A 27,739-nucleotide genomic window follows, 5' to 3' on the forward strand; every position below is an offset into this window, starting at 1 on the left:
GTGTATTAGGTGCCACTTATATAGGGGTGGATCCAGGCATAGTTTTCCGTTAGAATGACCCCCACAAGCAGGCTTGGATCCTAAATTGAAGAAGTTCATGAAAGGCAAGTTACTATACTGTTTTTAATGTTTTAATGTTTTTTATACTATTACTGTTTAATTCTGTTTTAGTACTGGGAATGGGAGGGGGTAGATCTAGGGTTTGGTTTTTTAGCTTTATTGTAACTTGATGTATTTTATTGTTGTAACCCGCCCGGATTCTTCGTGATTGGGCGGGCTAGAAATAAATCTTTATTATTATTATTATTATTATTATTATTACCCTCTTCTTAAAAGTCCCATCTCATAGAGCTCAGAGGGTTCTCTGACCATGCAGAGAGCCTTTTTGTAGGCTGCAGGGGTGGGGTCATTTCTTTTCTTTTTTTCCCTGATCTGTATCATTCTTTGAGTGGCCTTCTGTGCCTGCACACAATCCTCCCTACCTTCCCTCTGGTTCAGGTTCCTGTGTACTCTCTGGTGCACTTTGAAACTGAGGGAAGCTGCTTGATGGTCTTAGACATGCCTGGTTGACAGGTAGAGGGAGGGGTTACCGCCAAGCTACTCAGCTCTAGAACATTCCAATTGAGTTTCTGCTCAGGTGCAAAAACCCATTTGTGTGAAGGCACAGATAACCACTCGAAGAACCACAATCACAGATAAGTGACCTATCCTTCTCTTAACTCCCTTCTGTTAAGTTCCATTAGAATCCAAACCTTTGGATTCAGCTGATTAACTTCCCCTTAGGAAAATGGTTGGCTATAGGTGAAAAGGTTGTCTGTAGGAAAACCAGCAGAAATGTTTTAAAATTACAGTTGTGATTAGTTGTTTTGCTCTAAAGGGCCTGTATGCTGAAAATATTGAGTTGTCTTCAAATAATCTGATTACAAAATATCTTATCACTGTAGGTATCTCTCGGAGTTTCTCTATGCCTGGCTAATGTCAACTCTCAGTCGGGCTGATAGTTCACAGATGGCAGAAGAAAGAATAATGGAAGAGCAGCAGAAAGGCCGGAGTAATAAAAAATCCAAGAAAAAGAAAAAAGGTATATATGCTGTTCAGATCATTTGTGTGCTCCCCCCCCCCCCCCCGTTTCTTTTAAAGCACCTGAAAATAATGGTGGTTATTTATTTTCAGCTTCATGCAGCCATCTAAATTAGAAGGCTGAATTCATCCTGAATTAATTTCGCAGCTGCATCTAATGTTTTTATTTGATAATTTTAAACTGAAGAGTGAAAAAGATTTTTTTCCATAGGACTGAATGATAGGGTTGCTGTGTTCTTGTTCACTACTCCTAAATTGAATTAAGTTTTGAATCTGGATTGTAGCTTCCTAAATTTGGCAGTATGGATTTCACTTTCCAATATTCCTACTTCTACACTCAGTAAACTTGTGTTGCAGTACTCAATCCCATATGGCCTAGCTGCAATGCTACAAAACTCTATTTTATTTATTTGTCATCCAAGTTCTTTCAGGAATGGAAGACTCACCAGGCTACAAGTTGACTGTGATTTGGGCCTTCCTGATCCAACCCGCAGTTTCTCTTCTGTCCCAGTGTCCCCTTTGTTGCCAAAGGAAATTTTGTTGCTGCCAGTGATTATGTATTTAGGTGGTGGTGGTGGTGATGAGCTGGCATTTTCAGGGGACATCACTGCTGGGTAGGACACCTCCCATTTCCACTACATAATCACTATCTCCTGTCCAGCCCCAAATGTCACAAGTAGGCTTGGCAAAAAACTACTATTAAAGCCAATGCTGGACTTCTTGCAAGCCTTCTAGCTCTCTGGGCATGGTAGGGAAAGGTCTGCAGCTGGAAATAGAGGGCTAACTCCACTTTTCCAGCGGTAACACTTCCCTACCCCAAAGCTTTCTTTGGCTTGCCTAGAAGACATTTTCAAAGATTAAGTATAGTGCAACAGGGTCATTGTGTATTTGTGTGTGAGAGAGAGAGAGCGAACAAATGAATGAATGAATGAATGAATGAATGAATGAATGGTGTGATAGTGGCTGTGAGAGTTAAATGTTGAGGAGATCTGGTATGCTACCCACACTTGTGCCATTTACTTTTGCCTTCATCCCCACGCACTAAATTCCTTATAGGCTACTACTGATGTAATGTGGGCCAAAACAAGTTTCCCTTGCCTGTGAAAGTGGTTCCTCACCCCATGCAGCAACTCCATTTTGATAATTAGTTTAGTGTAACTCCATAATCTCTCCCCCAGAAAAGCCAAGCCTTTGTGTGAATAGAATTTTCATTTGTTACCACCTGAGAAGTTTTAGCATGAATTTGGCCTAATCATTGCTGAACATGTGAAATATGTCTGTTAACTGTTGTTTAGCATCTGTCATAGTAAATTAATTTGCAAGCCGTATTGTTCAACACAGATAGGAAGGGATACACCTACAAATAGCCATTAGATTTGAGAGCTAAAGAAAACAATTTGTTGAAAACAAGCATTTCTGACTAGATGTTAAATAAAATGTGTTATCATAGTGCCCAGTTTCTATGTCAAAATCTGCTTACATGTTGAGTTATTGTATTTTTAATGTCAGTGAAGTTTTCATAACTTTGTAGTAAAATACTTTCATATATTAAATTTACAGCTCGTCCTTTGAGCAGAGAGATCACCATGAGCCAAGCCTATCAAAACATGTGTGCTGGGATGTATAAGGTGATGTAATATGGATTGTAATAAAATGAATCTTTTAAAAAAATACATCCTGAGATACAAGTAGAATTCTAAAAATTGAGAATTGCACCTGAACATTCTTAAAGGATTTTATATTTCAATAATGTTCTACATGGGGCTGGTGAAACAAATTCAGTTTCTGGGTAAAGAGGACCCCAATTTAGTTTTAACTGTGTTAACACTACTGTCAAAAAACAGCATATTGTACAATGTAAGCCTGACAAAGGAATGTCTACTATTGGTGTGATGAGATGCTGTAATACTGTAGTTAAGGAATTTGCAGGGAGTATCTGCACCATTATATACAATAACATTCTCCTAAATATTGTTCTGACTCTGTGAACTGTAATTTTGAATTAGTCAATATATTAGATTATTGAAGCCAAAAACAATGATCAAGGGAGCATGTGTGCTTTCAAAGTTGAGAATGTAACTTACATCACATAATAATTATCAATATGTGAATATCTGGCAATCTTTCTGTTTTGTGATGAGAAACTAAAAGTAGCAGCTGCGCCCATACCTGGCCCAGAGAGACCTTGAAACGGTGGTACATGCTCTGGTAACCTCTCGATTGGATTTCTGCAATGCGCTGTACATGGGGCAACCCTTATACCACACCCGGAAGCTACAGATGGTACAGAATATGGCAGCCAGACTGGTTACTGGTACCTCCAGGGCCAGTCATATTACACCTATACTAAAAGAGTTGCATTGGCTGCCCATCCGCTTCCGGGCACAGTACAAGGTGTTGGTGATAACCTATAAAGCCCTATATGGCTTGGGCCCAGGATACCTGAAGGACCGCCTCTCTCCATACATTCCGCCCCACACCCTCAGAACTTCTGGGCAGCAACTACTGAGGGCCCCAGGGGCCAGACTAGCCTCCACTATGAGGAGGTCGTATTCCATCGTCGCCCCGGCCCTCTGGAATACGCTGCCCATAGAGCTCCGCTCGGCTACCTCCCTGGCTCAGTTTAGAAGGGAGTTAAAAACCTTCTTATTTCGATCAGCATTCCCCGAAGCAAGCTCCAGCTAGTCTTCCCCCTTCGACGGCAGTGGTAGCTGGCTGACAGGGTTTTAATTTGATTTTAATATGCTGTGTTGTATTTCTATTGTGTTTTATGATGTAATTGTACTGTGTTATTAACATGTTGTTCACCGCCCTGATCGTTGGAAGGGCGGTATACAAATAAAATTTTTATTATTTATTATTGTATTGTTCAGAAATCTCCTATCTCAGAAATCTTTTTCAGTTTGGTGGAGGCATCAAGCAGGAGTTCAATTTTTTCATTGCTGGGGGGGGGGGCAGGAATTGTGTTTCTCTTTTCTTGCTCATCCTCATGTGTGTGATGCATGGGACATCATTTCTTTTCAAGGAGCCTATTAGGGTCAGTTTGGCAGATTGGTAAATATGTGTAGTTTGTTACACCTCTTTTGAGAGGGACAGATGAATAGAATCCAAGTGTATTACATTTCTTTGTGTTGTGACTACATTTAGTCCTCAGGAAGCATTTTTTCAGAGTAACTTTTGTGGGGTAATGTGCACCACTGCCTTCACCTGTGCTTCTGTTGCAGATGTGTTGTAAGAAGCAGATTTCTCATTTTGCTGGGTTATTTTTCCTTTGTCTCCCCATTTTTTTCTGAAGACTATGATTGCTTTTGACATGGATGGCAAAGTGAGAAAGCCGAAGTTTGAACTCGATAGTGAACAAGTTCGATATGAACACAGGTTTGCACCATTCAACAGTGTCATAACACCACCACCAGTACACTATTTGCAATTCAAGGTGAATCATAGTTAAATTACTAACTGTACTAGGCCATTTGTTTATTAACAGTGTTGCTTTATGTTTTTTCTTAATTGAAAAGATTTTCAGGGGTTTTAAGCACTTTTATTTTAATTGTCCCAATATTTTCTCCTTCCTCCTTAGTGAGCAATCTTCACTTTTATTTGGTCTCATCTATGTGCTAAATGACAGTCTAATTTTGAATAAGTCAAAGATCTGTCTCTTTTGGGGAGCAATTTCTTTTAATGGATACTTACTTTTTTCCTAATATTTAGGAGATGTCTGACCTAAACAAATATAGTCCTCCTCCCCAGTCTTCTGATCTCTACATGGCTGCTAGCAAACACTTCCAGCAGGCTAAGATGATACTAGAAAATATTCCTAACCCAGACCAGGAGGTAAGACACATTCTCTAGACATAGGAATAGAGAGGTGAAAGGATTTACACTTGCATGAGTTGTGAATTTAAACATTAAACATTTTAATGGCTTTTGTTGCAGAATTATAATTTTCTTGGCATACACAGAAACAGGCAGGGCCTACCCATTCCTGTCAGTGGGAAGCTTTATTATTGGTATGACATTTGCACGAATCCTGGCTTGTCAAGTTCAAACAGTTTCTCTGGTGTAATATGCTTTACCATTTCTGGCTAAACAGACTGCTTCATAATTTGTTTATTGGACAGCTTCCTCTGGTCTGGTTTGTTTCTCTCCCAACTAATGAAGAACAAATGCTGTATTCTTTCTGTGGGATAAACCAGAAAATAGGACCAGGAGATTTGCATTTCATAATAAACAGCTTGCAGCAAAAATTATCAAGTAGCGTCCACAAATAAATCAGGATTCCTGGCTTGTGGCATGCAAGTTGGCTGATTTTTTTCTTGTCAGTTGATTCAGTAGTCAGAAGACAGCCAGCTGTGTAGTGGTATATCCACTGTCCCCAAAACTTTGGATTTGGGTGAAGGGACACTGAAGGTCTTCCCATCACCCAGTGTGAAAAAAGAATATTATCAAATATATGTATAGCCTTGAAATGCTGCTGTTCAATATGCCCAAGTCCTGCTTATTTCACTGTGGCTTTAGCATAGATACATGTACACTGGTATATTATCAGTGTTCATTTGTTGAAAGAAAAGTACTGTATCAATTTGGCTCTAATGTGTTGGAACCAGATTAATGGTATTTATAAAAAGAGTACATTGCTGGTTTATAAGTGGTTTAGTAAAAAAATGTCAAAGATCTCTTTCAGTGGCTCAGTGCAATAATGACTGCAAGTGTCATATTAAGTATTCATTGCTACTGAGCTCAAGATTTATTTTCTTGTCTAAACTATTAAACTTTAATATTTCTGTCTAGGTCAACCGTATTCTTAAAGTTGCTAAACCCAATATTGTTGTTATGAAGTTGTTGGCAGGTGGTCACAAAAAGGACTCTAAAGTAAGTATATCACGGCTAAAGTGTTTTTGAAAACATAATCAAAGGGGGTGGATATACTACAAATATGTCACAAGCTAGGGCACCAGAACTAATCATTGTACTTTAATGGCTTGTTGTTAGTGCTATTAGTGTTCAGTTTCAATACAAATAGCTGATGCCAAACCACAGTGGTGGGGTACACTACTGTAATTACAATAACCACTGAATGTTAAATGTTTACTTGAAAGGATGTTCCAGTGAGTTTTGTACCTTACATACCTTAATATTTGACTATCAGTGGACAGTCTTGACTCAGCCTTCATAGAATCTTAGCATGTGGTAGAAAATCTAGGTATTTTCAATTACACTTTGTATAAGAGCAGAGCAATAGGGGCAAGTAGGGACAAAGTATACATCTTGTTGAATGTTCCTTAGAGCTATGCCATATTCCTGATTGATTGTCCCTGTGGTTATAGCAAAAGAAATCTTGATTTGACTTCATCCTGACAGTATCCTTTTTTCAGGGCAGAGATTATATCTTTGTCTGGTTCAGTTCTGCCAGAGTTGGGATCACAAAGTCTCTGCTAAATTCTATCTGTAATATCTCTGTTTCTAAAACCAATGCGAGTTCGGTGGAGTCAATGCGTTTGTCTCAGATTTTAGTCTTGTCTTCCCCGGTTGTGGTTTAGCTTTTGCTTCAGAATTTTTCTTTCCTTGTTGGCATTTTAAAGAACCATTGGGAGTTTAATAAACTGTCATTTAGAGGTCACTAAATTATTGTAAAATATTTCTTCTAGATTCCACCAGAATTTGACTTCTCTCCTCATAGATACTTCCCTGTAGTGAAGCTTGTTTGAAAGGCAAAGGATTATAAGAACAAATGAACTGTAATTTGTGTAACAGAGCTGCCTTGTGTAGACATACACTGTGCTCAAAAAGGACATGGTACTCTTGGACAAAAGTACTGTTGCATTGGAAGCAACAGTAGGCAGGCTTCCTTACACAACCGGAAGGACAACTATTTTAAAGCGGATTATGTAACATCCTACCACTGGAGCAGATTTTATCAATTTCATTATTAAAGCATTGTATGTTTTGATCTTGTGTCCATTTATCTATAAATTTTGTGAAAGGTCTCAGAACAATTATATACATTTCATAACATACTTGACCACTTTGAAAGTACAGTACAAGGGAGTTTTCACAGATTACACCTCTAACCAAAACACATCGAAATGCTTTAGTGGCAATGTGGAATGTTTCCCTAAGAACCCCCAAACATAAAATATAATACATAATTTCTGAAGGCACATTATTAAAATTGAAGATAGAGGAGACTCAAATCCTTCTTCCTCTTTGGTCACTGCTGTGCTCCATTCATTAATACTATATTTGCTGGTGTATAAGGCGACAGGATGTATAAGACGACCCCCCAACTTTTCAAATAAAAATATAGACCTTGCTATATACTCGCCGTACAAGACGACCCCTGGAAGGTGGGAGGAGGCCGGTCGCAATCATGCCAGGCCACGGAGCAGGCCAGTTGCATGCGCCAGGTTGCGCTGCTCTCTTCCGGCCTCTGTGGCCTCTCTTCTGGCTGCCTTCTGGCCTCCTCGGAAAGCAGGTGCAGGGTGGGTGGGCACCGGGCCGCGGGACTGCCTTCCAGCCTCCTCGGAGGCCTTGAAGGAAGGAGCAGGCCTCCGAAGGGCTGGAGGGCAGGAGGAGGCTGGGTGCGTGCGCTGGGCCGTGAGGCTCTTTTCCGGCCTGAGGAAGTTGGGCTTACGTGGCGTATAAGACGACCCCCAACTTTTGACAAGATTTAAAAGGGTTCAAAAGTTGTCTTATATGCCGGAAAATACATTATTTCAGAAACACAGGAAAGGTGCAATATTTACTTTTGTCTGTTTATTTGGTTCCTTCTTCATCTGGCTATTAATAGGCATCTGAATGTATTGATGGGTATGAAGGGTTTTGTACTAGTTTTAGATACTTTAGACAAAGTCCTGTTTCCACTTCTTTTTTTAAAAGCAGATTCTCTGTCAAGTGTGAAGGCTACATTTGGATGCGCTCCTGTGTAGTCTGCTAAATGTTCTATGCAGTGTGTTAACATTTGCTTTGAGCCATAATTAGGATATTTGTTTTACATCTCTGAAGCATAAAAAATTAAAACATTCAGTATGAACTGTAGTTTTCTAAGAAACAATATTGAAAAGTAAGGATTTGTCTATTCAAATAAGCAGATAGCTTGAGAATGCTATGAAGAATATAAGTTGACTGCTTGGATATAAAGAACAAATAACTAGTCCAGACACATAGTACACAGTTTCACACTGTGTGCAATATTTTATTGGAAATAAAACATTATAAACCAGATTAGTAAATTCTTGTAAACTCATTAATTCACCATTGATCCTGTAATAGATTTTTCCTTCCTAAACACTAGCAGTTAAAATCAACACAATGTGATCTACAAAACCTGTTAAATTTGATAATCTACTAAAGTAATTGAAATTTTACTTTGATGGAACAAACGTTTTCTCATGAAATTTTTGTTAGTAACAGTTTAGCATTTGACAATATTACAGCTATTCGTTTTGCACTCCAATAAGATAATTGTCATGAAGCAGCAAATACAGTAGGATTTGTAGGATCTTTTTCTACATGTATCCAAATGGTGGCAAGATCATAATCACAGGGTCAGCAATTATTGTACATGAAAACTCCATTGTTTAAAACCCACTTTACAGAACTCCAGGTCATCCATTGCTTACAGTGATCATTCTTGTAAAGTCCTGCTCTTCCAAAGAGAGAACATCTTCTCTGAAGATGCCAGCCACAGATGCTGGCGAAACGTCAGGAATAAACTCTTCTAGAACATTGCCACATAGCCCGAAAAAAACACAAAAAACTTTAGAGAATATTTTAATTGAATGGGATATATAAATATACCCAAGTCTTATGCATCTTTATTTTGATTCAAGCCCTACAGCAATAAATATAATTTACCTTAAAGCAAGGTATTTAACAGCCCCAAAATGCTGTGTAGATAAGTTTGTTCTGGAAGAAATTACTACACAAAATAAATATAAATTTATTCTCTAAGTTTGCTTTGTTTATAAAAGCAAGAACCCACAAAGACATGACGCAATATGAGATGGGCTAGGGGTGCAGACTCAGAAGAGTTCTAAAGCAACAATTTTCCTAGCTGAAAGTTGTCTTGTCACTGGGTTTCGTCACATTAGTTCAGGAAGGAAAAACCAGATGAAGCAGCTGAAGAACAAGTAAACATTTCATGTACCTCAAAGAAAAAATTATTTATCCTAGAACAATACTATGGCCTAGTTAAGTCAGAAGAAGACAAGTCCATAAAAGAGGTCAGAATGTTTTAAATAAACCCTAATAGTTATCAAGTTGAATTGAACTTTTCAAGTCTTGAGCAGATGGGTTCAATAGTAGTAGTTTTTGCCAGAGTCACACACTGAACTCATTCACAGTTTCTGTTGATGGTCTCCAAGGTTAAACAAGTGGTTTTGCAGTTTGGGATCATGAAGATTCTGGACTGAAAAAGAAGAACATTTTAATGAAATTGTATTTTGAAAATGCTAAAGTAACTCATGCATCTATGACAGAATATTTGCATAACAGATGTTGTATATCTCTGGATAACAGCGCACTATTAGTATTTTCAAATGAGACAAAGTTTTTTTCATTTGTAAATGAAAAATAATTTTCTTCAGAAAGAATTTTCAGCTACCATGCAGTTTGTTTCCATACTGCTAAATCATTTCTAAGTTCCCTATTTTAACATGAAAAAAAATATTTCCAAAGGCACCAAAGCTAACCAGAAGCCAGACAAATCAAATTGCAAAGTAATTTTGGTAGGATTCTAAAACTTTTAGGACAATGAGGACAATTCAGGAAGGATGATACAGGAATTTACCATTGAATTTATTTTGCTGGTCAACAAGGGCAGCTTGCTTATCAGTTTCAGATTCTGCCTCATTTACATCTAAGTTGTAGTCCACTCTTTTGATATCCTGGTCCACTCTTTTTATTCCAAATTCATCTGCAAAGACATATATAATTAATACCTCTGTCTGTCTGTGCTAGGGAGAAGTTACCCACTTATCATTCTAGAATTTCAAACAGTTGTTTTGCTATGTTTGCCTGGAGCTTTTTCTGCAATTAAATTAAAGAATTTAAGAGGAAAATTCTATTATCAATGGTTTTTAGAAAATCAACGTTCTTCTTTTCTCCTATAGCATCTGTATCCTGATAAACTATCACTAAAGGATGGCATTGGATTAGATTGTTGTATGCCTCTTTTCGCCCAATCCGGGCACAGGTTGGGCACAGGCTTAAATGGATCTTATCACATGCCTCCATGCCCAACTCAGCCGCATCCCATACCTGATCCAGACTCCTGGCATACTTTTCAAAGAACAATACTTTCCTGTTCTTTGAAAAGTATGCCAGGAGTCTGGATTGGGTACACAACGTGGATGAGTTGGGCACGGAGGCATGTGATAATCTCCTAAAAACACTGGCTGTTATGCACTAACATAGCATGTTTAAGGTGATGCACCAGTGTTTCCACAGTCCCTGCTTGATGCTGAGTGATCTTTCTGTCAAGCCAAGGTCTGTTGAAAAGTAGTTAGGCAGAGGCTAGGCTGGATTATCAAGCATCTTCTCTTAAATTAATATATCTAGTATAACATTGGAGAGAGTCTCTGGTTACTCCTTTAAATTATAGTTTCATTTGAAAGCCAGACTGATGATGGGTGATAATGTAACACAAGGTACTGACAAATACAAGTGGTGTTAGTCCTACAGATATACATACTACTCTCCCTGCCCCATCATACTTTTTAAGAGATTATTACTTTTTAAAAAACCATCCTGCACAGTCTCCATCTCATTTTAGATAAGCTTACACTGAAACAGGGCAGTGCTTCTTTCAGGGCTTTACTAAGCAGTATTAGTGTATTAACCTCATATATAAGTTGACCCAGGATTTTAGGGTACACTTTTGGGCATAAATGTCTCAACTTATAGTTGAGTATATATGGTAAGTTTTGGGAGAAAGGTGGAATATAAATGAAATAAATAATAAAGCTCTTTGGAACATAGAAACAGGCCACTATGGTAACACATTTTATTTAACATCTACTCAGAAATGCTGGTTCTGAACAAGTTGTTTTCTTTAGCTCTCAAATCTAATGACTATATGTAGGTGTATCCCTTCCTAGCCATGTTAAACTATATGGCTTGCAAATTTACTATGACAGATGCTAAACTACAGTTAACAGAGATATTGCAGATGTTCAGGAATGATTTTCAGCCCCCAATATGATCAAGGGCACATATAGAGTGAAGAAGCTTTTGTACCAACCATCCTTACTGGGCTCTTGGTCATCCTGCTGCAGATCATCATTTAAGAGCTGCTCTCGTTCAATTTCTTCATCGTCTGCTTTGGCTTCATTAGTATTTTGATGACTCACAGGTTCTGGCCGTTTGCCAGTCTGCCTTTCAACTACTTCTCTATTAACATTTCTGACTTTCTCATTTGGATTCAGATCTATCCCTGGTTCTGGGGGCAGCTCTTTATTAACTGAGCTGGGCTTCACAGATATTTGTGAATGATCCTGGTCTGACACCTGTTTCGTAGGTTTTTCTTTGCTGACAGCAGTATCATCATCATTTCCGTCTATAAGTCATCATAAAAACTACAGTTAGAATTAAGAACCATGTTGGTAACAAAATTAAGCATTTTAAGCATAATCACATAATCTGTTTTTCCCCCTTGCTTAGTTTATTTCACAGAATGGCAGTTTCAGAAAATCAATAAAATTCAGAAGTCCTGTTTCTGGGGCCTGCAGCTGATCTAGTACTGATTTTTAAAAATGGGTTATCAGACCAGTTAATTACTGAGCACATAGTTCCACATTCTGCAGACCATCATGAAGTTATGTGTTGATACCTATTCATAGACAGAGGCAATTATATGACTAGGACAAAAGTGGAAAAATGCATAATCTGCTCTCTATCCTGACTGCTGCATAAAGCAGATGTGTAGACAATTTACATACACCATTGGGTTATTGGCTATATGTAGCTACTTTCTCTTTCCATTTTTAAAAATTCTTTTATTGTAACCACCAAATACAATATATCATATTCAAGCTGTCTTCCATTTACAATCAAAAGGTGTCTCCATTTTCAAGCAAAGAAAATGTGTCAGGAAATATTTGTATTACTTGATGTGTACTGGGCAGGTGTTAACACCCACAAAAGATGTTCAGATGTCAGGGGATGCACTGAAACTGCAGCAGATGTATAACTCACACATGCACATAATGCTGGGTCTCATTTTCCCACTTTAAGCATATTCTACTAAAATCTCTAAAGGAGAGAAGGAATAGGGAGGCCTTACTTAAGGAGATAAAAAGAAAAGGGGGATTCAGGATTCTTATTTTGGCCTGGCAAAACAGCTCCATCTGCAAAGTACAAAAGTAGTCAGGGACTCTCAGAGTTCCACAGTATACAGGGAATAATAAATAAACTTACAGCTGCATCCATGAGATAACAGCTGAATTTGCCATGGATCTTTAGAATAAAGCTGCCCCAACTGATTTACAATTTAACAGCTTAACTCCTTACAAGGGTGGCTACTAGTGGCTAAAAACAGAACTAGCCATTCTTTGGCCAGCTGCTCTAGACAAAAAGAAGCTGGTGTAAGATCTTGAATTTTAAGGGAAATGTGGCAAGGCAGCAAGACATAGCCTATGCCAGGGCTGCATAACATGTGATCCTAAAGATGACAAAGAAATACAACCCTCACAGTCCCTCATTGGTTGGAACTGACTGATGGTATTACAAGTCCAACCACTTCTGGAGGGCCACAGATTCCCCAACAGAAGTTAATCTGTGCATTCCTGGCCTACTCGCAAATTTAGAAGTAATCTGAGCATTTCTTTATATATTACTCAGAAAGTACATATAGTGGACCCTTGGTATCCTCTGGGGTTTTGTTTCCAGGACCCCCTGTGGATACCAAAATCTGTGGATGCTCAAGTCCCATTCTGTACAGTGGTGTAGATAAATGATCTCCATCATATAAAATGGCAAAATCAAGGTGTTCTTTTTGGAATTTATATTTTTTGGAATATTTTCAAGCTGTAGATGGTTAAATCCATGGATAAAAAAATCTATGCATATAGTGGGCTGACTGTAATCTGAGACAGAGACTGATCATATAGGGAAGGGGGAATATATTTATAGTCTACCAGATCAATGTAATCTTGCCCAAATGACATGGACACAGTATGACTGACAAATCAGCCACACCTTGTATCACAGGGTGATGACGGACAATCTAGAGGAAATGCCTTTCAAAACTCCATAAGGGAAACATATGAAAGAGAATGGGTCCACTAGCCAAAGGTGATAAAAAATATTAAACTGTTCTGTTCCTCATCCCCCTTAGCTGTTATCCCATTCCTTTCACTAATTTAAGGAGCAAAAAGTCCATTCCTTTCTCCTGCAGATCATGAAAACACAACATCAAGGTCTAGAACAAAATCCACACTTCTAGTCTAGGTAATCTCAGAACCTGACAGCTATAAAGATAATAGGTTGGATCCAAACCTCACCTTCCTCATAGGAGAAGCCTCCTTCTATCCACAGAAAACTTTTGAACCAGTGGTGGGATCTTACTGACAGAGAAGAAGACAACTTCTGCAGCTACACTTCTTCCCCCAATGCCATCTCCATCAAGCCCTGTGACATTGTATGACAGGTGGTTCTGGGAGCAATGGGGCAAAGAGGAAATCAGCAGAAGTCAGGTTCTTCCCGACTGTCAGTGGGAATGTGTCCTAACTGCAACTCACTTTTAGTATTCACCCACAGATGAACAAAATCCAAAGGACACAAGTAGGTAAAATCTGTCAAATCAATTCACCATCAGCCCAAGTTGTAATGTTATGTCAGGAAACATTAATTCATCATATGGGATATTAATCTGGGTATTGCTTTGTGGAGGCATAGAGCAAAACTTCAACATGCAGAACTACTCATATGTCTCCTGCTACACCACCACCCAGAACATGAAGAGCTTCCCCCTCTGAGAATTCTTGATGGATGTTATTGTTCTGCACATCAGTACAGGGACATAGCCAAATGTTTCTCTCATTCTCCCTGCTTTCCACCCATCACCAAATGACTACAGCAGAGGGCACCTGCAGCTAAAAGGTGAGTTGGAGTGAGATTTTGGTTACTGTGTAAGGTTGGTAGAGAATTCTGACCTGCAACAACCAAAAGTGTGACTTACAGTGTCAGTGTTAAGACACTAACAGGATGCCTAAAGGTGTAAACTGAAAAGCATGGACTTTATAACAAACCAGATTTGAGAACCACTGATTGATCTGAGAAGTGATTAGATGCCAATGTATTGGAAAACATGTTACAACTCAGTGAAAGTCTGGCTCATGAAACACAGATCCACATCTCATATCTATTTCTGTCAACAGAATCAGAAATCATATGTCATCTTTGTTGCTATATTCTTGCCTTTTTCTCTGTGATAATCCAGTTCTGCTACATTTTTTGCAGTGAGTGATGGCCTTGATGTTTCTGGTTTTTCTTCAAGCTCATTTTCTTCTTTTGTTAGATCATGATGCTGAATCTCTGGCTCTCCAAATGTTGGCACCTGAATATTAACCTGGAAAATAACCAACAGCAATACCACACCCATTTGATTTATTAATACAAATGAATACCCTAAATATATTTCTTATTTATTTTTTAAAAATTCCATCAGACAGAATAATGTTATATGGCAGAACTAAATACTATAACAAAATACAAGAACAGGTAGTTTGTATTACCCGGTACTGTACTGTGGCTTGAAAATTGAGACTACTTGTTTAAATAACAGGTTGTATCCATATCACTGTATACAGATATGCTTGGGAGCCATGGAGAACTTGTGGTGGAAAAGGAACAGCAGCCAACTCAGAAGACAGTGATAAACTCTTTAAAATAAACAACAATCTTACATCTTATACCACTACAAAACAAAAAGATAAACTCAATGAGTATTCCATCATATAACATTCTAAAGAGATCCTCACAGAGATATTATCATGTTTCCAGCACAGTAAATAATTATTTTCCCAAATTTTACTGAAAGTAAAATATCCCATAACAAATCTTTTCAATACTTCTGATAAAACCCAGGTAAGGATATCAGGTGTATAAAGCAATTTAAGACTGCCATATTTCAATATAACTGTCCTAGATTCTGCTCTAAGAACTTTATACTTGGCTGATAACTTTTTGTTTAATGCCAGATTCTCCACCATCCTCCACTATGCACGATCCAGTTCCTCAGCATGTTTCCATCCATTAGCCATAATCATTCTAACCATGGATAATAAAAGAAATACAAGATTTTTATGTTGCAAGTGTCCATTATTGTTGTAAAGACAGACAGGAGCAGTAGTCTGCCAACATTGTTAATATGCTGGGATCTGATCCATACCGCTGCTAAGGGACTGGAATGAGCAGATATGTGAACAAAGGTAATGGTGACCCTATCAGAGGGGTTTCAGGTCAAGATTTGTTCAGAGGGGGTTTGCCTTTGCTTTCCTCTGAGGCTCAGAGAGTGATCTGCCAGGCTCACCCAGTGGGTTTCCATGGCTGAACAGGGATTCAAATCCTCCAGAGTCATTGGAGATTATCAGATGATGGAGCAAAGCATCCTTATCCCATCCTTAACCCTTAGTATTTGTGTGATCGGGGGGGGGGGGGGGAGATTAGCACACCCCTGCATGCTTATCCTGTTCTACCATCCATAAAGAGTAGTAGACCCATCATTTGGTATTAATGGGAGTTTCCTTTAATAGCAAATTATGGGTCCATTACTCTTTATGGATGGGAGAAGAACGGGACAAGCACGAGGGGTGATAATCTTCCCCCTGATTGTGCAAATACCACAGCTTAAGGATGGCATAAGGATGCTTTGCTCCCATCTGATAATTTCCGTAGTCCAATGCTTAAACCACTACATCACACTGGCTCTCATTAAGCTGGTAGGAAAAAGTTACGCACTTGTGATTTAAACCCCTCTGTTAGTTTAATAACACCTTAGCTAACCCCTTCCTCATCTTGATAATGTCTTCACTTTTTAGTTTAATAAACTAAACATGGGTGTGTCTAATACAATGAGTTCCTGGCTCTCTGGGAACAATTTTATTTCAAGACCATGGTTGATGACTTGGAACAATGGAAAGAAAACAGAAATTGGCAGACAAGGCCTTCAGGATCTGATAGTAGCACCCTATTTCCTGTGAGACAGCAACTCTGAAGTCATGAGAGTCTTAGCAAAAGGGAATCAGATTTCAGCTACTTAAGATCAAAAGGTGGTAACAAAGCTTTTAAACTAAACTCTGGTGGGTGTTAGGGATTGTGTGATTCAGATTTGAATCTTCCTTAGGGGATGAGGATGACTGATTTATATTATCCAAGTGGATATAAAACAGATATAGGAATAGGATGGAACTAACATTTTGTCTGATGTTAGAAGCTCACAAGAGCATAACAGCAGACATGCCACCCCCAAACACCCTCCAATCTCTTCTGAACTAAGAAGCTAAGTAGTGCTGGATCTGTTTAATACATGGATGAGAGACCACTGAGCAATGCCAGAGATTTCCTGGCAAGGCTTGAAAGGAATCCTGCTTGGACCCTCAAGAAATCACCATCAGTCAGAATTAATAATACTGGTATTGTTGGACAAATGGTCTGATTCTGTGTAAGGCAGAGTCGTACGCTCCTTTTGCAAATAACGTTAACAGCTGGCAGCACTATTACCTTTTTTATGTAATAAGTAATGTTCAAAAGTCTGGAAATAGGTCATTAGCATATAGTAAAATATATATCACAGGCAATAAGGCCAGTGGACCATAAGGAAAATGTACCCACCAGATACATTTGGAGAGAGAAAACAAAAATAGGTATTTATATTCAAATGCTAGATGCCTCCAAGCAAAGATAGGGGAATGTTTCGGGTTTTAAAGGAAAACATGCATACAGTGCTTATAATGGACACCTGGTAGAATAGCGAGAATGCTTGGAATATGGTCATCACTGGATAGGGCATATACAATTAACATAATTCAATTAAAGAATTACAAAGCAGGTTGTTTAAAATGTACAAGAACAAAACAATAAGTTACATGATAAAATGCTGGGCCAACAATAATAGTGGCAATTACAACTGATCCCCTTTACAATCTACTGCTGATGTTTTTAAGAATTTGCAGCAGATTTTTTGGGCTCCTCTGAAGGTTGCAACCATGAGTGTAATGGATTTAGAACGATCTGCCAACAGGCCAGAAATATCAGGCAACATCCAACCCACCCTCGTTCTCAAGAGTTCTCCCCCAAAAAATGCCTCCTGGGCTTGGTATTTAATGGGCAGTGTAATAAATAGTGGACTAAGTTTTCCGCCTCCCCAGAACCAGAGATACATAATCACTGTGTGTAGGGGATCACTTTATACCTTCCCTCAAGATAAGTTGATGGCATTGTTTGAAAATGGCATGCAATAAAAGCTTTTCTAAGTACAACCAATGATAAGTCTTGAAAACACTGTTGGCAGTATTGTTCTCTCTTTACAAGGCTGTACCATGGAGATAACACTTGCTATTGACTGGCAAGTACATTTTCATAAAAATCAAATTCAAAAATTCCGTCTCTAATAAAATATTTGTCCTTATGGATGATAAAAGTCTCAACATCCTCAAAATAAGATTGGGACAATGATGACCAATAAAGAGTCCATACACCCTAAGTGAGTTGCTCAGTGAAACAAAGTTTCACTACATTATAGCTGTACTGTATGAGTATATCGATCTTTTCTCATAAAGTATGGAAGCCATTGTGCTTCTCATCATCATGTACGGATGTAAGAGCTGGACGGCGAAGAAAGCTGATAGAAAAAAATAAATTAATTTCAGATGTGGTATTGGAGAAGAATGTCAAGGAAATCATGGAGACAAACAAATGGGTTCTAAAACAGATCAAACCCAAGTCAGGATGCCTAAACTGAGGTTGTTGTATTTTGACCATACCATGAGAAGGCATGAATCACTGGAAAAGACAATAATGCTAGGAAAGGTAGAGGTCAGTAGAAAGGCGAGACCACATGTCAGATGCCTGGACTCAATCAGGCCATGGGCCTGAGCCTGCAGGACCTGAGCAGAACAGTGGAGGACAGAGAATCTTGGAGAGGTCTCATCCACAGGGTCACAATGAGTCAAGGTTGACTCGTGGGCAGTTAACAACATGGACGCTTTATGCATTCTAGCCTTAATAGCAGGGAGATCAACTTCCAGCCTTAGCAATGAAGTGGGTACCTCTGGAGCAGCGGTTCCCAACCTTTGTTGGGCCGTGACCCCCATTGGGGACAAAAGTCCCACCCGCGGCTTCCCTGATTGGTTGAGAGGCCAGGAAGGGGCAGGACTTTTGGCCGCCTACAATCACCAGCAGGCTTTGCGGCTGGAAGTCCCGCCCCTTCCCGGCCTCCCAACCAATTAGGGAGGCCGCCAAGGGGAAAGGGGCGGGACTTCCAGCCGCAAAGCCCGATGGGGCTTGCAGTCCAGTCCCCTTCTCCCCGCGGTTGCCTGGCAGCCACAGGGAGAAGAGGCAGCCCTCACCCACCCCTTCCTCCTTGCGCGTGCCTGCACCAGCGTGGGCACTCGCAGGGAGAAGGGAAAGGAGGGAGCACCGCCCCCTTCCCCTTTTCCCCCGCGCGGTGCCAGCGCCAGCGCCCACACCCACAGGGAGAAGGGGAGGGGGAGGCGGGGGGATTCCCAACCTGGCGACCCTTGAGAAGGGGTTGCGACCGCCAGGTTGGGAACCCCTGCTCTGGAGGGAGTGCTAGCAGTTCTTTCAAAATTCTATTCTGAATTGTCTCAACAGTTGCAGCATGTTTCCCACCCCCATATCTTTACTCCATAGAGCAGCTGTGGCAAAACTCTGGCAATAAAGATGGCTCATACCAGAGAACCTCCATAACCCTTCCAAAGATTAGTCATTATTTTGCTGTACTACAGGCTGTTATTACATGGCATTTCCATTTCCATTACAAGAACAATGTATCCCTAAATATTAAAAACTGTGACACTGCTCAATCAGGTGACCATCTAAGTGCCATTTATGCAGGTACTTTCTTTTAGTCAGGGCATCTTGTAAGCTGCATGTAATTAATTAATAAATAAATAAATGGGGACCATTCATCCCTGAATAGGGAGTCCATGGGAAGGGCAGAGGGATGCCATCATTATGCTCATCAAAACAAAGCATAGCATTAAAGAAATTATAAACCTCAAAAAGATCAGACTCCTCAGAATCACTTTCGGTCACAATAGCTGTTGACTCTAATGCAGTGTGCTGAATAATGAGTGGGCTGACAGGGCTCGGTTACTGCTAGTGTAAAAGATACTCTTCTAAAATTAAATTGTACAACTTACGTGATAATTTTTGTCTGATATATTTGAGATGTTTTTCTTCTCCTTTTCTTGTGGTATCTCATTTCCTTTTCTTGAGATTTCCTCTATCCTTTCTTCACACTGTTCTTTTAGTTCCTTCATCTGACTGATACACTGAGACCTTGAATCAAAGCACAGAATACAGATATCCAGGTGCATTCTTTTTTTACACAAAATTCTACACAACTTGTAAGACACCAAATACATTCAGTACAGTAGTCAAGTCAGGTGTTAGGAGACCCTAGTTCAAATCATAAGCCAGCCATGAAGCTCATTGAAGTACCTGGGACCAGCTACTCTCTCTTTCAGCCTAATTGAACTCACAGGGTTATGGAGAGGATAACATTGTGGAGAGGGGTAGGAGAATCAGAATCATCATCACCCCCACTACTTCCATGGTTTCACAGTCTATCAGGTGTTACTGATCAGAATTTTGGACCATCGGTTATTTAGATTCTGTCCAAGGATCTAGGAATCAGTGAGGTATTGTTGGGTTTCAAATGGGCTCATGTTTCAAATAGTATCACTTTTTGTAATTGCATTATAGTGAACTTGTCTGTGGCAATTACATTCGGATGTTCTATCAATCTATTTGGAACTGTGCCCACAGCAACTATTACCAATGGAGCCACAGTTGCACCCAGAAGTGCTGAATTTCAAATTGTAAGTTTGATATTTCATAATTTTCCTGTGCCTCTTTCTTCATTTTTTTTTTGTTCCCTCAGACTTCCTACTACTATGATCCTGGCTTTCTTTTTCTCAACCAGTTATTTTTGGCATATTATGGTCTGTTTATCAGTTTAATTCTTAAATTCCCATAAAATATTTGCTTCATCAATTTCAACAACATTTTTAGGGTTATGTTCCATCCAGTTCTCTTCTGAAGGTAAATCATATTTTTACATAGGCTGTAATGTATAATTGCAGCCACTTACATTGTTTCTTACATTCAGCCTGTGCAACCTTGCTCCACAAATTAATGTTGTCAACAATTTCATTTTTTTCTTTACATGAATGGCATTAATTATTCAAAGTTAATGAACTATCCAAAACATATTGTTTTCATTGCTAAAAGCACTTGCATACTAGACAGAGTTCACTGAAGGAGATGCAGATTATGAATAACATATAAATAATCGAAACCTAGCCTGTTAAGCACATATTGTATCCAGAAGATACTCAAATCTTTATACTTTGGCTGACTTTGAGAGATTTGCAGAATCAGGAAGTTTACTGAACCATTCATGGGCTGCAGTACATGGCTCGGGATCTGCATACAGCTTCTACATTTACAAGTTGTGCATGCTTACTTTAAAAAAGGAACCTCATTAAAAAGAATATGCATTTTCTCTTAGCCATTTTCTTTCTACCTTTGGACACACCTTTCAGATTTTAGGAGTATAAATCAGCAAGGAATAACCTCAGTTTGAATACAGATCATATATGCTCCTTGTCATTTTGATCTCTACATAATACAATGCTCTAATTTTGACTTGAGGACTAGATCCACAACACACATGCAAAGTAGTGTACTTTAAATCCACATACCTTGATTTAATCTGAGCAAGAATGTCATAAATCTTATAAATGTATACTGAGAAGTAATTTCCATTTATTTAATCGGAATGTACTCCCATGTAAGTACATATAAAAATAGACTAGCAGCCTCCCACCTACTAAATAATTTTGTTAAATGTAAGCTTAACATTAATTTGGTTTCTGGCCATTTTGCTTATGGGTAGCCATGTACAAACTTACATATCATACGTAAATTTCCTCTGAAGGTTAGTCTGGTTTTTTTGAAAGCTGTATACATCCAATTGGAGCTTTCCATGTTCCCGTTGCAACTCTTTCAGGTGTTCTGAGTAGACAAGGAAAAATCAAGAAATAACAAATATAAAAGTATGAAAAAAAGGAAATATGGATGACGGATGGGAAAGGCTTATTTCTTTCACCAAGCAGTTATAGTTGTTGTTGCTGTTAACTGCTGTCAAGTTGACTTCAAATTACGACAACCCTATGAGAGACCTCCAAGTCACCCTGTTATCAACAGCCCTGCTCAGGTCTTGCAAACTAAGGGCCATGGCTTCTTTAACTGTATCTATTGACCTGTAATGTGGTCTCTTTCTTTTCCTACCTCCTTACATCTTAACAAATATATTTTCTAATGAGTCATGTCTTCTCAGGAAATTCGAAAGTTCAATAGTCTCAGTTTAGGACTGGAACAGACTGGCCAGTAAAGCCCGCTTCCGGGCGGCTTGGGGGCATGGTGTTTAGATGCTGCATGCACCCAAGAGGTCCGGAAGCCACCTTGATCAACCAGACGTGGAGGGCTTCAAGACACTCTGGGAGCACGGCCTTTACATGCCACAAACTGATGGAATGGTTTGAAGCCACCCTGGGGTTGCGGCCGGATCAGCTAACGCAGGTTTTTATGAGCCCAAGAAGGTCTTATTTGGGCTGGCTCCAGGGTGGACTGGGGCGGTGGTGTGTGGTTGCCATGGCACCAGGCTGAGTGGTGCTGGGGTGGCTCCAATCTGCCCTTTTCGAGTGGTCTGTTGTGGCCCTTAGTCATCTTGGTTTCTAGGAGAGTTCAGGCTTGATTTGCTCTAAGACAGTGATGGTGAACCATTTAGAGACCAAGTGCCCAAACTGTAACCCAACACCCACTTATTTATCGCCAAATGCCGCATCCCTTTGGCTTTTTAATAACGAACTCTGGTGAACTCTGTGCTGCAGTGGCAGCACATGCGCCCACAGAGAGGGCTCTGACTGCCACCTCTAGCACGTGTGCCACAGGTTTGCCACCATTGCTCTAAGACCTATTTATTTGCATTTTTGGTAGTCAAAGGTATCCATAGAATTCTTCTCCAGTAGCACATTTCAAATGAGTTGATTCTCTTCCTACCGGCTTTCTTGACTGTCCAGCGTTCACAACCATGCATAGAAACCAGAAATACAATGGCATAGATAATCCAGATTTTTGATATTCAATTATATATTTTATGTATATTTTAAACATAATGTGTGTGCATGTTTTATATGTATATGTTTGTGTGTGTGTCTGTGTGTACACTTACACATATACATACATATACATACACACAATATGTATATAATATACATATCATACACAAAATATGACCACAGATTATTTACATAACATTAAAACATGCAATGAAGACATTAAAACAGTGAAAAATTTTCTATACCTTGGCTCAGTCAATGGATACCATAGTCAAGAAATCAGAAGACTAGGACTTGGTAGAGCTGCTATGAAGCAATTAGACAAGAATTTCAAGTGAGTGCGTACACATGCACGCATACGCGCACACACACACACGCACACACACACACGAAAATCCTATCTAATCCCTGAAGGATTAACAGCCCTGGCAAGTCCTAGTCTTCTTCTGATTTTTTGACTACAGTCTCCATTGACTGAGCCAAGATATTGGAAATTTTTCATTATTTCAATGTCTTTATTGCCTGCTTTAAAGTTATGTAAATAATCTGTGCTCATTATCTTTGTTTTCTTAATGTTCAGATGTAATCTATCCTTTGCACATTCTTCCTTGACTTACTATAATAGTCATTCCAAGTCTTTGCTATTTTCCAGTAGTAGTATGCTGTCATCTGCATATTTGAAATTGATGTTCCTTCCTCCAATTTTCACACCTCCTTCGTGGAGTCTAATCCACCTTTACATATGATACATTCAATGTTCTAGTTAAACAGATAGGGTGATAAAATACAGCGTTGTCTAACCCCTCTGCCAATGGGAAATTATTTCATGTCATTGTATTCTGTCCTGACAGTAGCCTTTTGTCCTGGGTTCAGGTTATTCATCAGGACCTTTCCTCCTATTAGCTGATGTGATGACATGACTCAAAGCTAAGTCTTACCATATTCACTCAGGCAAAATCCCAACATGTACATTTAGCGCTACAACCTTAGCAACACAACTGACTGTTCCAAGAGGATAGATGAATAATCTGACATTGCAGAGCTCAATTTATTTATCCATACCAAACTGTCCCGTAAAAGATCAGAATCACCATTTTTTTCCTAATGGTCTTTAAGCATCTCTTTATGATGCTAATGAATACTAGTAGAGTATACAGTTGGCCCTCCATATCCACAATTCTTTATCCATGGATTCAAGCATCCATGGCTTGAAAATATATTAAAAATGCATAAAATCAAAAAAGCAAACCTTGATTTTGCCATTGTATATAAGGGGATTTGAGCATCCACGGATTTTGGTATCCACGGGGGATGGTGGAACCAAGGGGCCCTCTGTACTTCAAATTCCCATTAGAAGAATATAAACTGCATTCCTTTCCATCATTTCCCCTTCAACAAAAACCTTTAAGTGATCGTTATGCAATCTTTCCTATTCTTATTGGCTCTTTCTCCATTAATTATGTGGATTTAAGCTTCTAATATACTACCAGCAATAAAAAATGTAGATCAAGATCCTGCATCACATTCACAGCTATGTAAACATACCCACAAGTGACCTAAGGAATAGACCCCCAAATCCATCTTACACTTCAGGGAACCACTCACCACAGAGGTCTGTGGAGTAGTCAAGTGAGGTACCTCAAGATAATGTGGCTGGGAGGGGCCTGGCCATGTCAACCTGAATCACCCACTCAACTGCATCATAGACCTCTCTCTATTCGCTGAAGATTAAGGTGGGTTTCAGGAAGCATTTAACATCATGGCAACAGTGTCACAATTTATTGAATAGGTAGCACAGTTGAAAACAGAGCAGCTACAGATCTGTAACTCCAGGTTATGAATCCATAACTGCAATATAGTGTGCAACTATATATTTTAAATCACAGGTGGAACCATGTAGGCCTTCACATATTCCTCAACACTGACCACGCTGTGTAGGGCTGCTGGGAGTTGCAGTTCAACAACATTTGAAGGGCCACATGATTTCAACCCTGGTTTCAATCTTTCACAAACTGATGTTCTTTGTAGGTTAGGGAGTGTCTAATTAGTTATAGTCATCCGTATCTAGGCTTCTGATTAAAAAAGAATCCTTAGTGAGTTAGTTACCTGTATACCACTTTCGCACATATTTTAATCATGATACTAAAACTATGAGCTATTGGATCACTGTCTTTTTAAAAGTTTCAAAAAGGACAAATAGGATTTGGATTGAGAACATGGCACTGGAGGGTAAACTTTTCAACCACACATTTTTTTCATGAACATACCACCCCATCTTACCCCCCAGCCTCAGTCTTCATTTTTCTGTGAGCTGGTAAACAGCAGTTCTGGGGAAGGTGATTTACATGAACGATGTTGGTATGTGGGAAATAGTTTTAAATGTGTTCTCCCAACACTAAAATCTTGATCCAACTCAGGTGCTTCCATGGTTATTTTTTATTTTTAAAAAATTAAAGGAAATAAATTACACAACCACTGAACTCCAATTTCTTCTCTAAACTGGTCCTTCAAAGAATAAACCTGTAGGTCACACCACTGTAAACATTCTATGTATAATTCTGTGCTGGGACTAGAAGCTTTACTAGTCTGCAATGTAAACCTCTGTTAGTAGATATATAATGACATAAGCACAGAGGCAAGCAAAAGTATACGATGCGTGAGCGGTTGTTTATTGTATTTTACCTTGAAGATTCTGGATCAATCTGTCACTTATTGTGATATTATTCATTAACATTGCCTGAAAGAAACAAAAAGGAAATTAAATATCTGATAAATTCTATCTGAATCCAGGTTTAGTCAGATTAAATTCATTGAAATCAATGGGATTTAACTTAAGATATAACTAGCTGAAGTTCTATTGATTTCAATAAGTCTACTTTTAAGTATGGCTCAGTACAGATCTATTCCATGACTTTACATCTACTTTCTCTGTTATCCCTGTAAAGTATAAATGTCAGCTCATCCTCAAAAAAGAGTAGAATAACTCTTAACCATTTTTGCAGATTGGTAAAAAAATAAAAAGAACAAAGACTACCTTTGGCCACATACCCAACAATATTAGTACATAAGCATTAATGCACATGCAACATCATTACATGTTTTATTGAAAGAACATCTAAAATCCTGAGCAGATTTTGAAGAAAACAAGAACTAAGTTAGTTTCTCATAGATCCCCAAGTGATGCAGAAAGAACCACCTCAGCCTAAAACAACACAAGAATGGGTGTAACACAAATAATTAGAACTGTTTCCAGTAGTACTTTATTTAAAAAATGATCATTCAAGAAAATTGTCCTGCTCTACATTTTTCTTCATCACAGTATCCACTAAGATAATTACCATAGTAGAAACAGTTTCTGTCTGATGAAAGAAATCAGGAGCAGCAGTGCAATTCCAACCTACTAGCCAAGCCCCAGAAAAGATCACAGAGTTTAAGCAGGATGCCAAATTCGAAAGATCCTTTTTTGCCACCACTTCTTCCCTGCCACCATGTGTTCTAACTCTTTGCTCCAGTTTGTCCCAAAATCGTGCTGCTCTCAGCTACAGAAGCAATGCCCTGTGACCAAGCCTCACACAGGTTTCCCAAATGCCACTACGTACTAGCAAAGAATGCCGGTAAGGAGTGAATGCATATGTGCAGGCAAAAGGCAGGACACACCACCACACAAAATGATCAGTGAGGCTGTACGGTGGTTTTCTGGGAGCCCTGAAAAGACGTTTAATGTAATCCTCATGCCCACTATGATCCTAAAGACCACTGGTTCTCCTCGTCTTTCCTGCATACCAATACTTTGACTGAAGGCCCCCCTGCCACCCCCTTTTTCTCCCACCGCCCTCCCCCCCCCCCGGGGAGGTACCACTCACTTTGGGAATGACTGCTCTAGACAATGTATAAAATACTTCACTGTGTATAAGTACCACGTATGTGTCAGAACCAGTGCATAAAAATATTATGGATTTAGGCTGTGATGGGCTATAATTGTGCAAGCACAGAATTAGACATCAAATGTGGAAATGGCACCCTGAAAACATTTTTAAAGTGAGTTCCTGCAGAAAGAATGACAACTAAAAACTACAAAAAGCAAAATACAAGGCATGAATAGGCCCCAGGCAAAGTCGCCAGTGGTCATGAACACAGATTTCACTTCTATATGGTTCTTGAGAAATAGTGACATGTCCAAATGCATATAGTCAATAAGATCAGCTAATGAAAATCTTAAATTATTGGGAGGGGAATTTCAGAGTAACTAAAAGACAAGGGAACAGTCCTGGGCAGAGTTAAATACCCATAAACTGGCTGTGGTAAATAGGACCATACCAAACAGGGACAAGGGAACTCAGAATTGATGCTTGTCAGATCAATACCTGGATTACTGGAGTAATAGAATCTATTGTTCCTTATTCACAACAACTCAGTTGTGTGGAAATATATTAGAGTGGCTCTGTTGTTATTAAAACAACAACAAAAGATAATCTACAATTAAAAATTTCAAGATCTCCCTAAAACAGCCATGCACATACTGTTACTCAAAAATGAAAGAAAGCTGTAGCAGCATAGTATCAAGATTAACAGATGCTTCAACACAACACTTCTTACATTAGAAGTTGACAATTAAATCCTTTTGTATTCTGTTGCCAACCCAGCACTGCCTGTGGTGTTTTCCTTGTTCATCCAGCAACTTTAATTATTTATGATTTGTGCTGTTACATAACAGGATTTTTGTTTAAAACATTTGTATGCCACTGTTCTACAAGCTAAAATCACTTTATTCAAATGGATAAAATATGACACAAAACTTCAAAATAAAGCTGGAATAACATTGTTACTACAAGGCCTATGTAGTATAGAAAAGAAAATCTGTATAGTACTGGCAGGCAGAGATGACCCAAGGCATTTTGCTGCCTGAAACAGAATAGAAGATGCTTCCTGCCCAAAGTCATTATCCAAGTAGTGACCAGCCTGATTATTTTGGCACTTTGTAAATCCCATAAGTATCTCTCCCTATTTTTGCCAGTATAAACTCAACAACAATCTCAGACTAATATTAAGCCTTGTTTATAAGGTTTTACATTTGATTGGAAACTGAACAAAATCCATTTGCACCTCACCTGAAACCTTATAGTCAGGGACGATTCAACAAGGCAGCTAGACCCATAAACAAATCCACCTTGTTTTTACTCATCGTTAGGCAAAGGATCCTTTCAGAACTTGTTTGGGAAAGACAGGATCTTACAGCTCACTTTGTTCTTCAGACTGATTCAGAACTCTTTCTCCATTCATTAGATTGA

At 39.0% G+C, this 27,739-nt stretch overlaps 2 protein-coding genes across 7 annotated transcripts in view; one reads left to right on the plus strand and one right to left on the minus strand.

Moving 5' to 3' along the window:
• NAA35 (N-alpha-acetyltransferase 35, NatC auxiliary subunit) overlaps positions 1–7,030 on the plus strand; it is a 33,479-nt gene extending 26,449 nt beyond the window's left edge. For 2 of the 3 annotated variants that reach the window (XM_089494544.1, XM_089494546.1), the window contains exons 19-24: positions 945–1,081; positions 2,641–2,708; positions 4,376–4,516; positions 4,792–4,914; positions 5,872–5,952; positions 6,729–7,030. In XM_089494544.1, the coding sequence (XP_089350670.1) occupies positions 945–1,081; positions 2,641–2,708; positions 4,376–4,516; positions 4,792–4,914; positions 5,872–5,952; positions 6,729–6,788 (610 nt within the window). In that variant the 3' untranslated portion in view covers positions 6,789–7,030. The remainder of the gene's footprint in view (positions 1–944; positions 1,082–2,640; positions 2,709–4,375; positions 4,517–4,791; positions 4,915–5,871; positions 5,953–6,728) is intronic. The other variant, XM_089494547.1, reaches the window with a different exon arrangement.
• A 1,276-nt stretch (positions 7,031–8,306) lies between these two features.
• The window catches only part of GOLM1 (golgi membrane protein 1), a 35,196-nt gene continuing 15,763 nt past the window's right edge, over positions 8,307–27,739 (minus strand). The window contains exons 4-10 of one of the 4 annotated variants that reach the window (XM_089494577.1): positions 25,134–25,188; positions 21,243–21,345; positions 19,467–19,605; positions 14,500–14,650; positions 11,324–11,638; positions 9,872–9,997; positions 8,307–9,490 (exon numbers count right to left, since the gene is read on the minus strand). In XM_089494577.1, the coding sequence (XP_089350703.1) occupies positions 9,420–9,490; positions 9,872–9,997; positions 11,324–11,638; positions 14,500–14,650; positions 19,467–19,605; positions 21,243–21,345; positions 25,134–25,188 (960 nt within the window). In that variant the 3' untranslated portion in view covers positions 8,307–9,419. The remainder of the gene's footprint in view (positions 9,491–9,871; positions 9,998–11,323; positions 11,639–14,499; positions 14,651–19,466; positions 19,606–21,242; positions 21,346–25,133; positions 25,189–27,739) is intronic. The other 3 variants (XM_089494574.1, XM_089494576.1, XM_089494575.1) reach the window with 3 other exon arrangements.

The sequence above is a fragment of the Sceloporus occidentalis genome, unplaced genomic scaffold, assembly GCF_023333645.1.
Source record: "Sceloporus occidentalis isolate IW3139 unplaced genomic scaffold, rSceOcc1.0.p SCAF_73, whole genome shotgun sequence".
Lineage (NCBI taxonomy): Eukaryota > Metazoa > Chordata > Lepidosauria > Squamata > Phrynosomatidae > Sceloporus > Sceloporus occidentalis.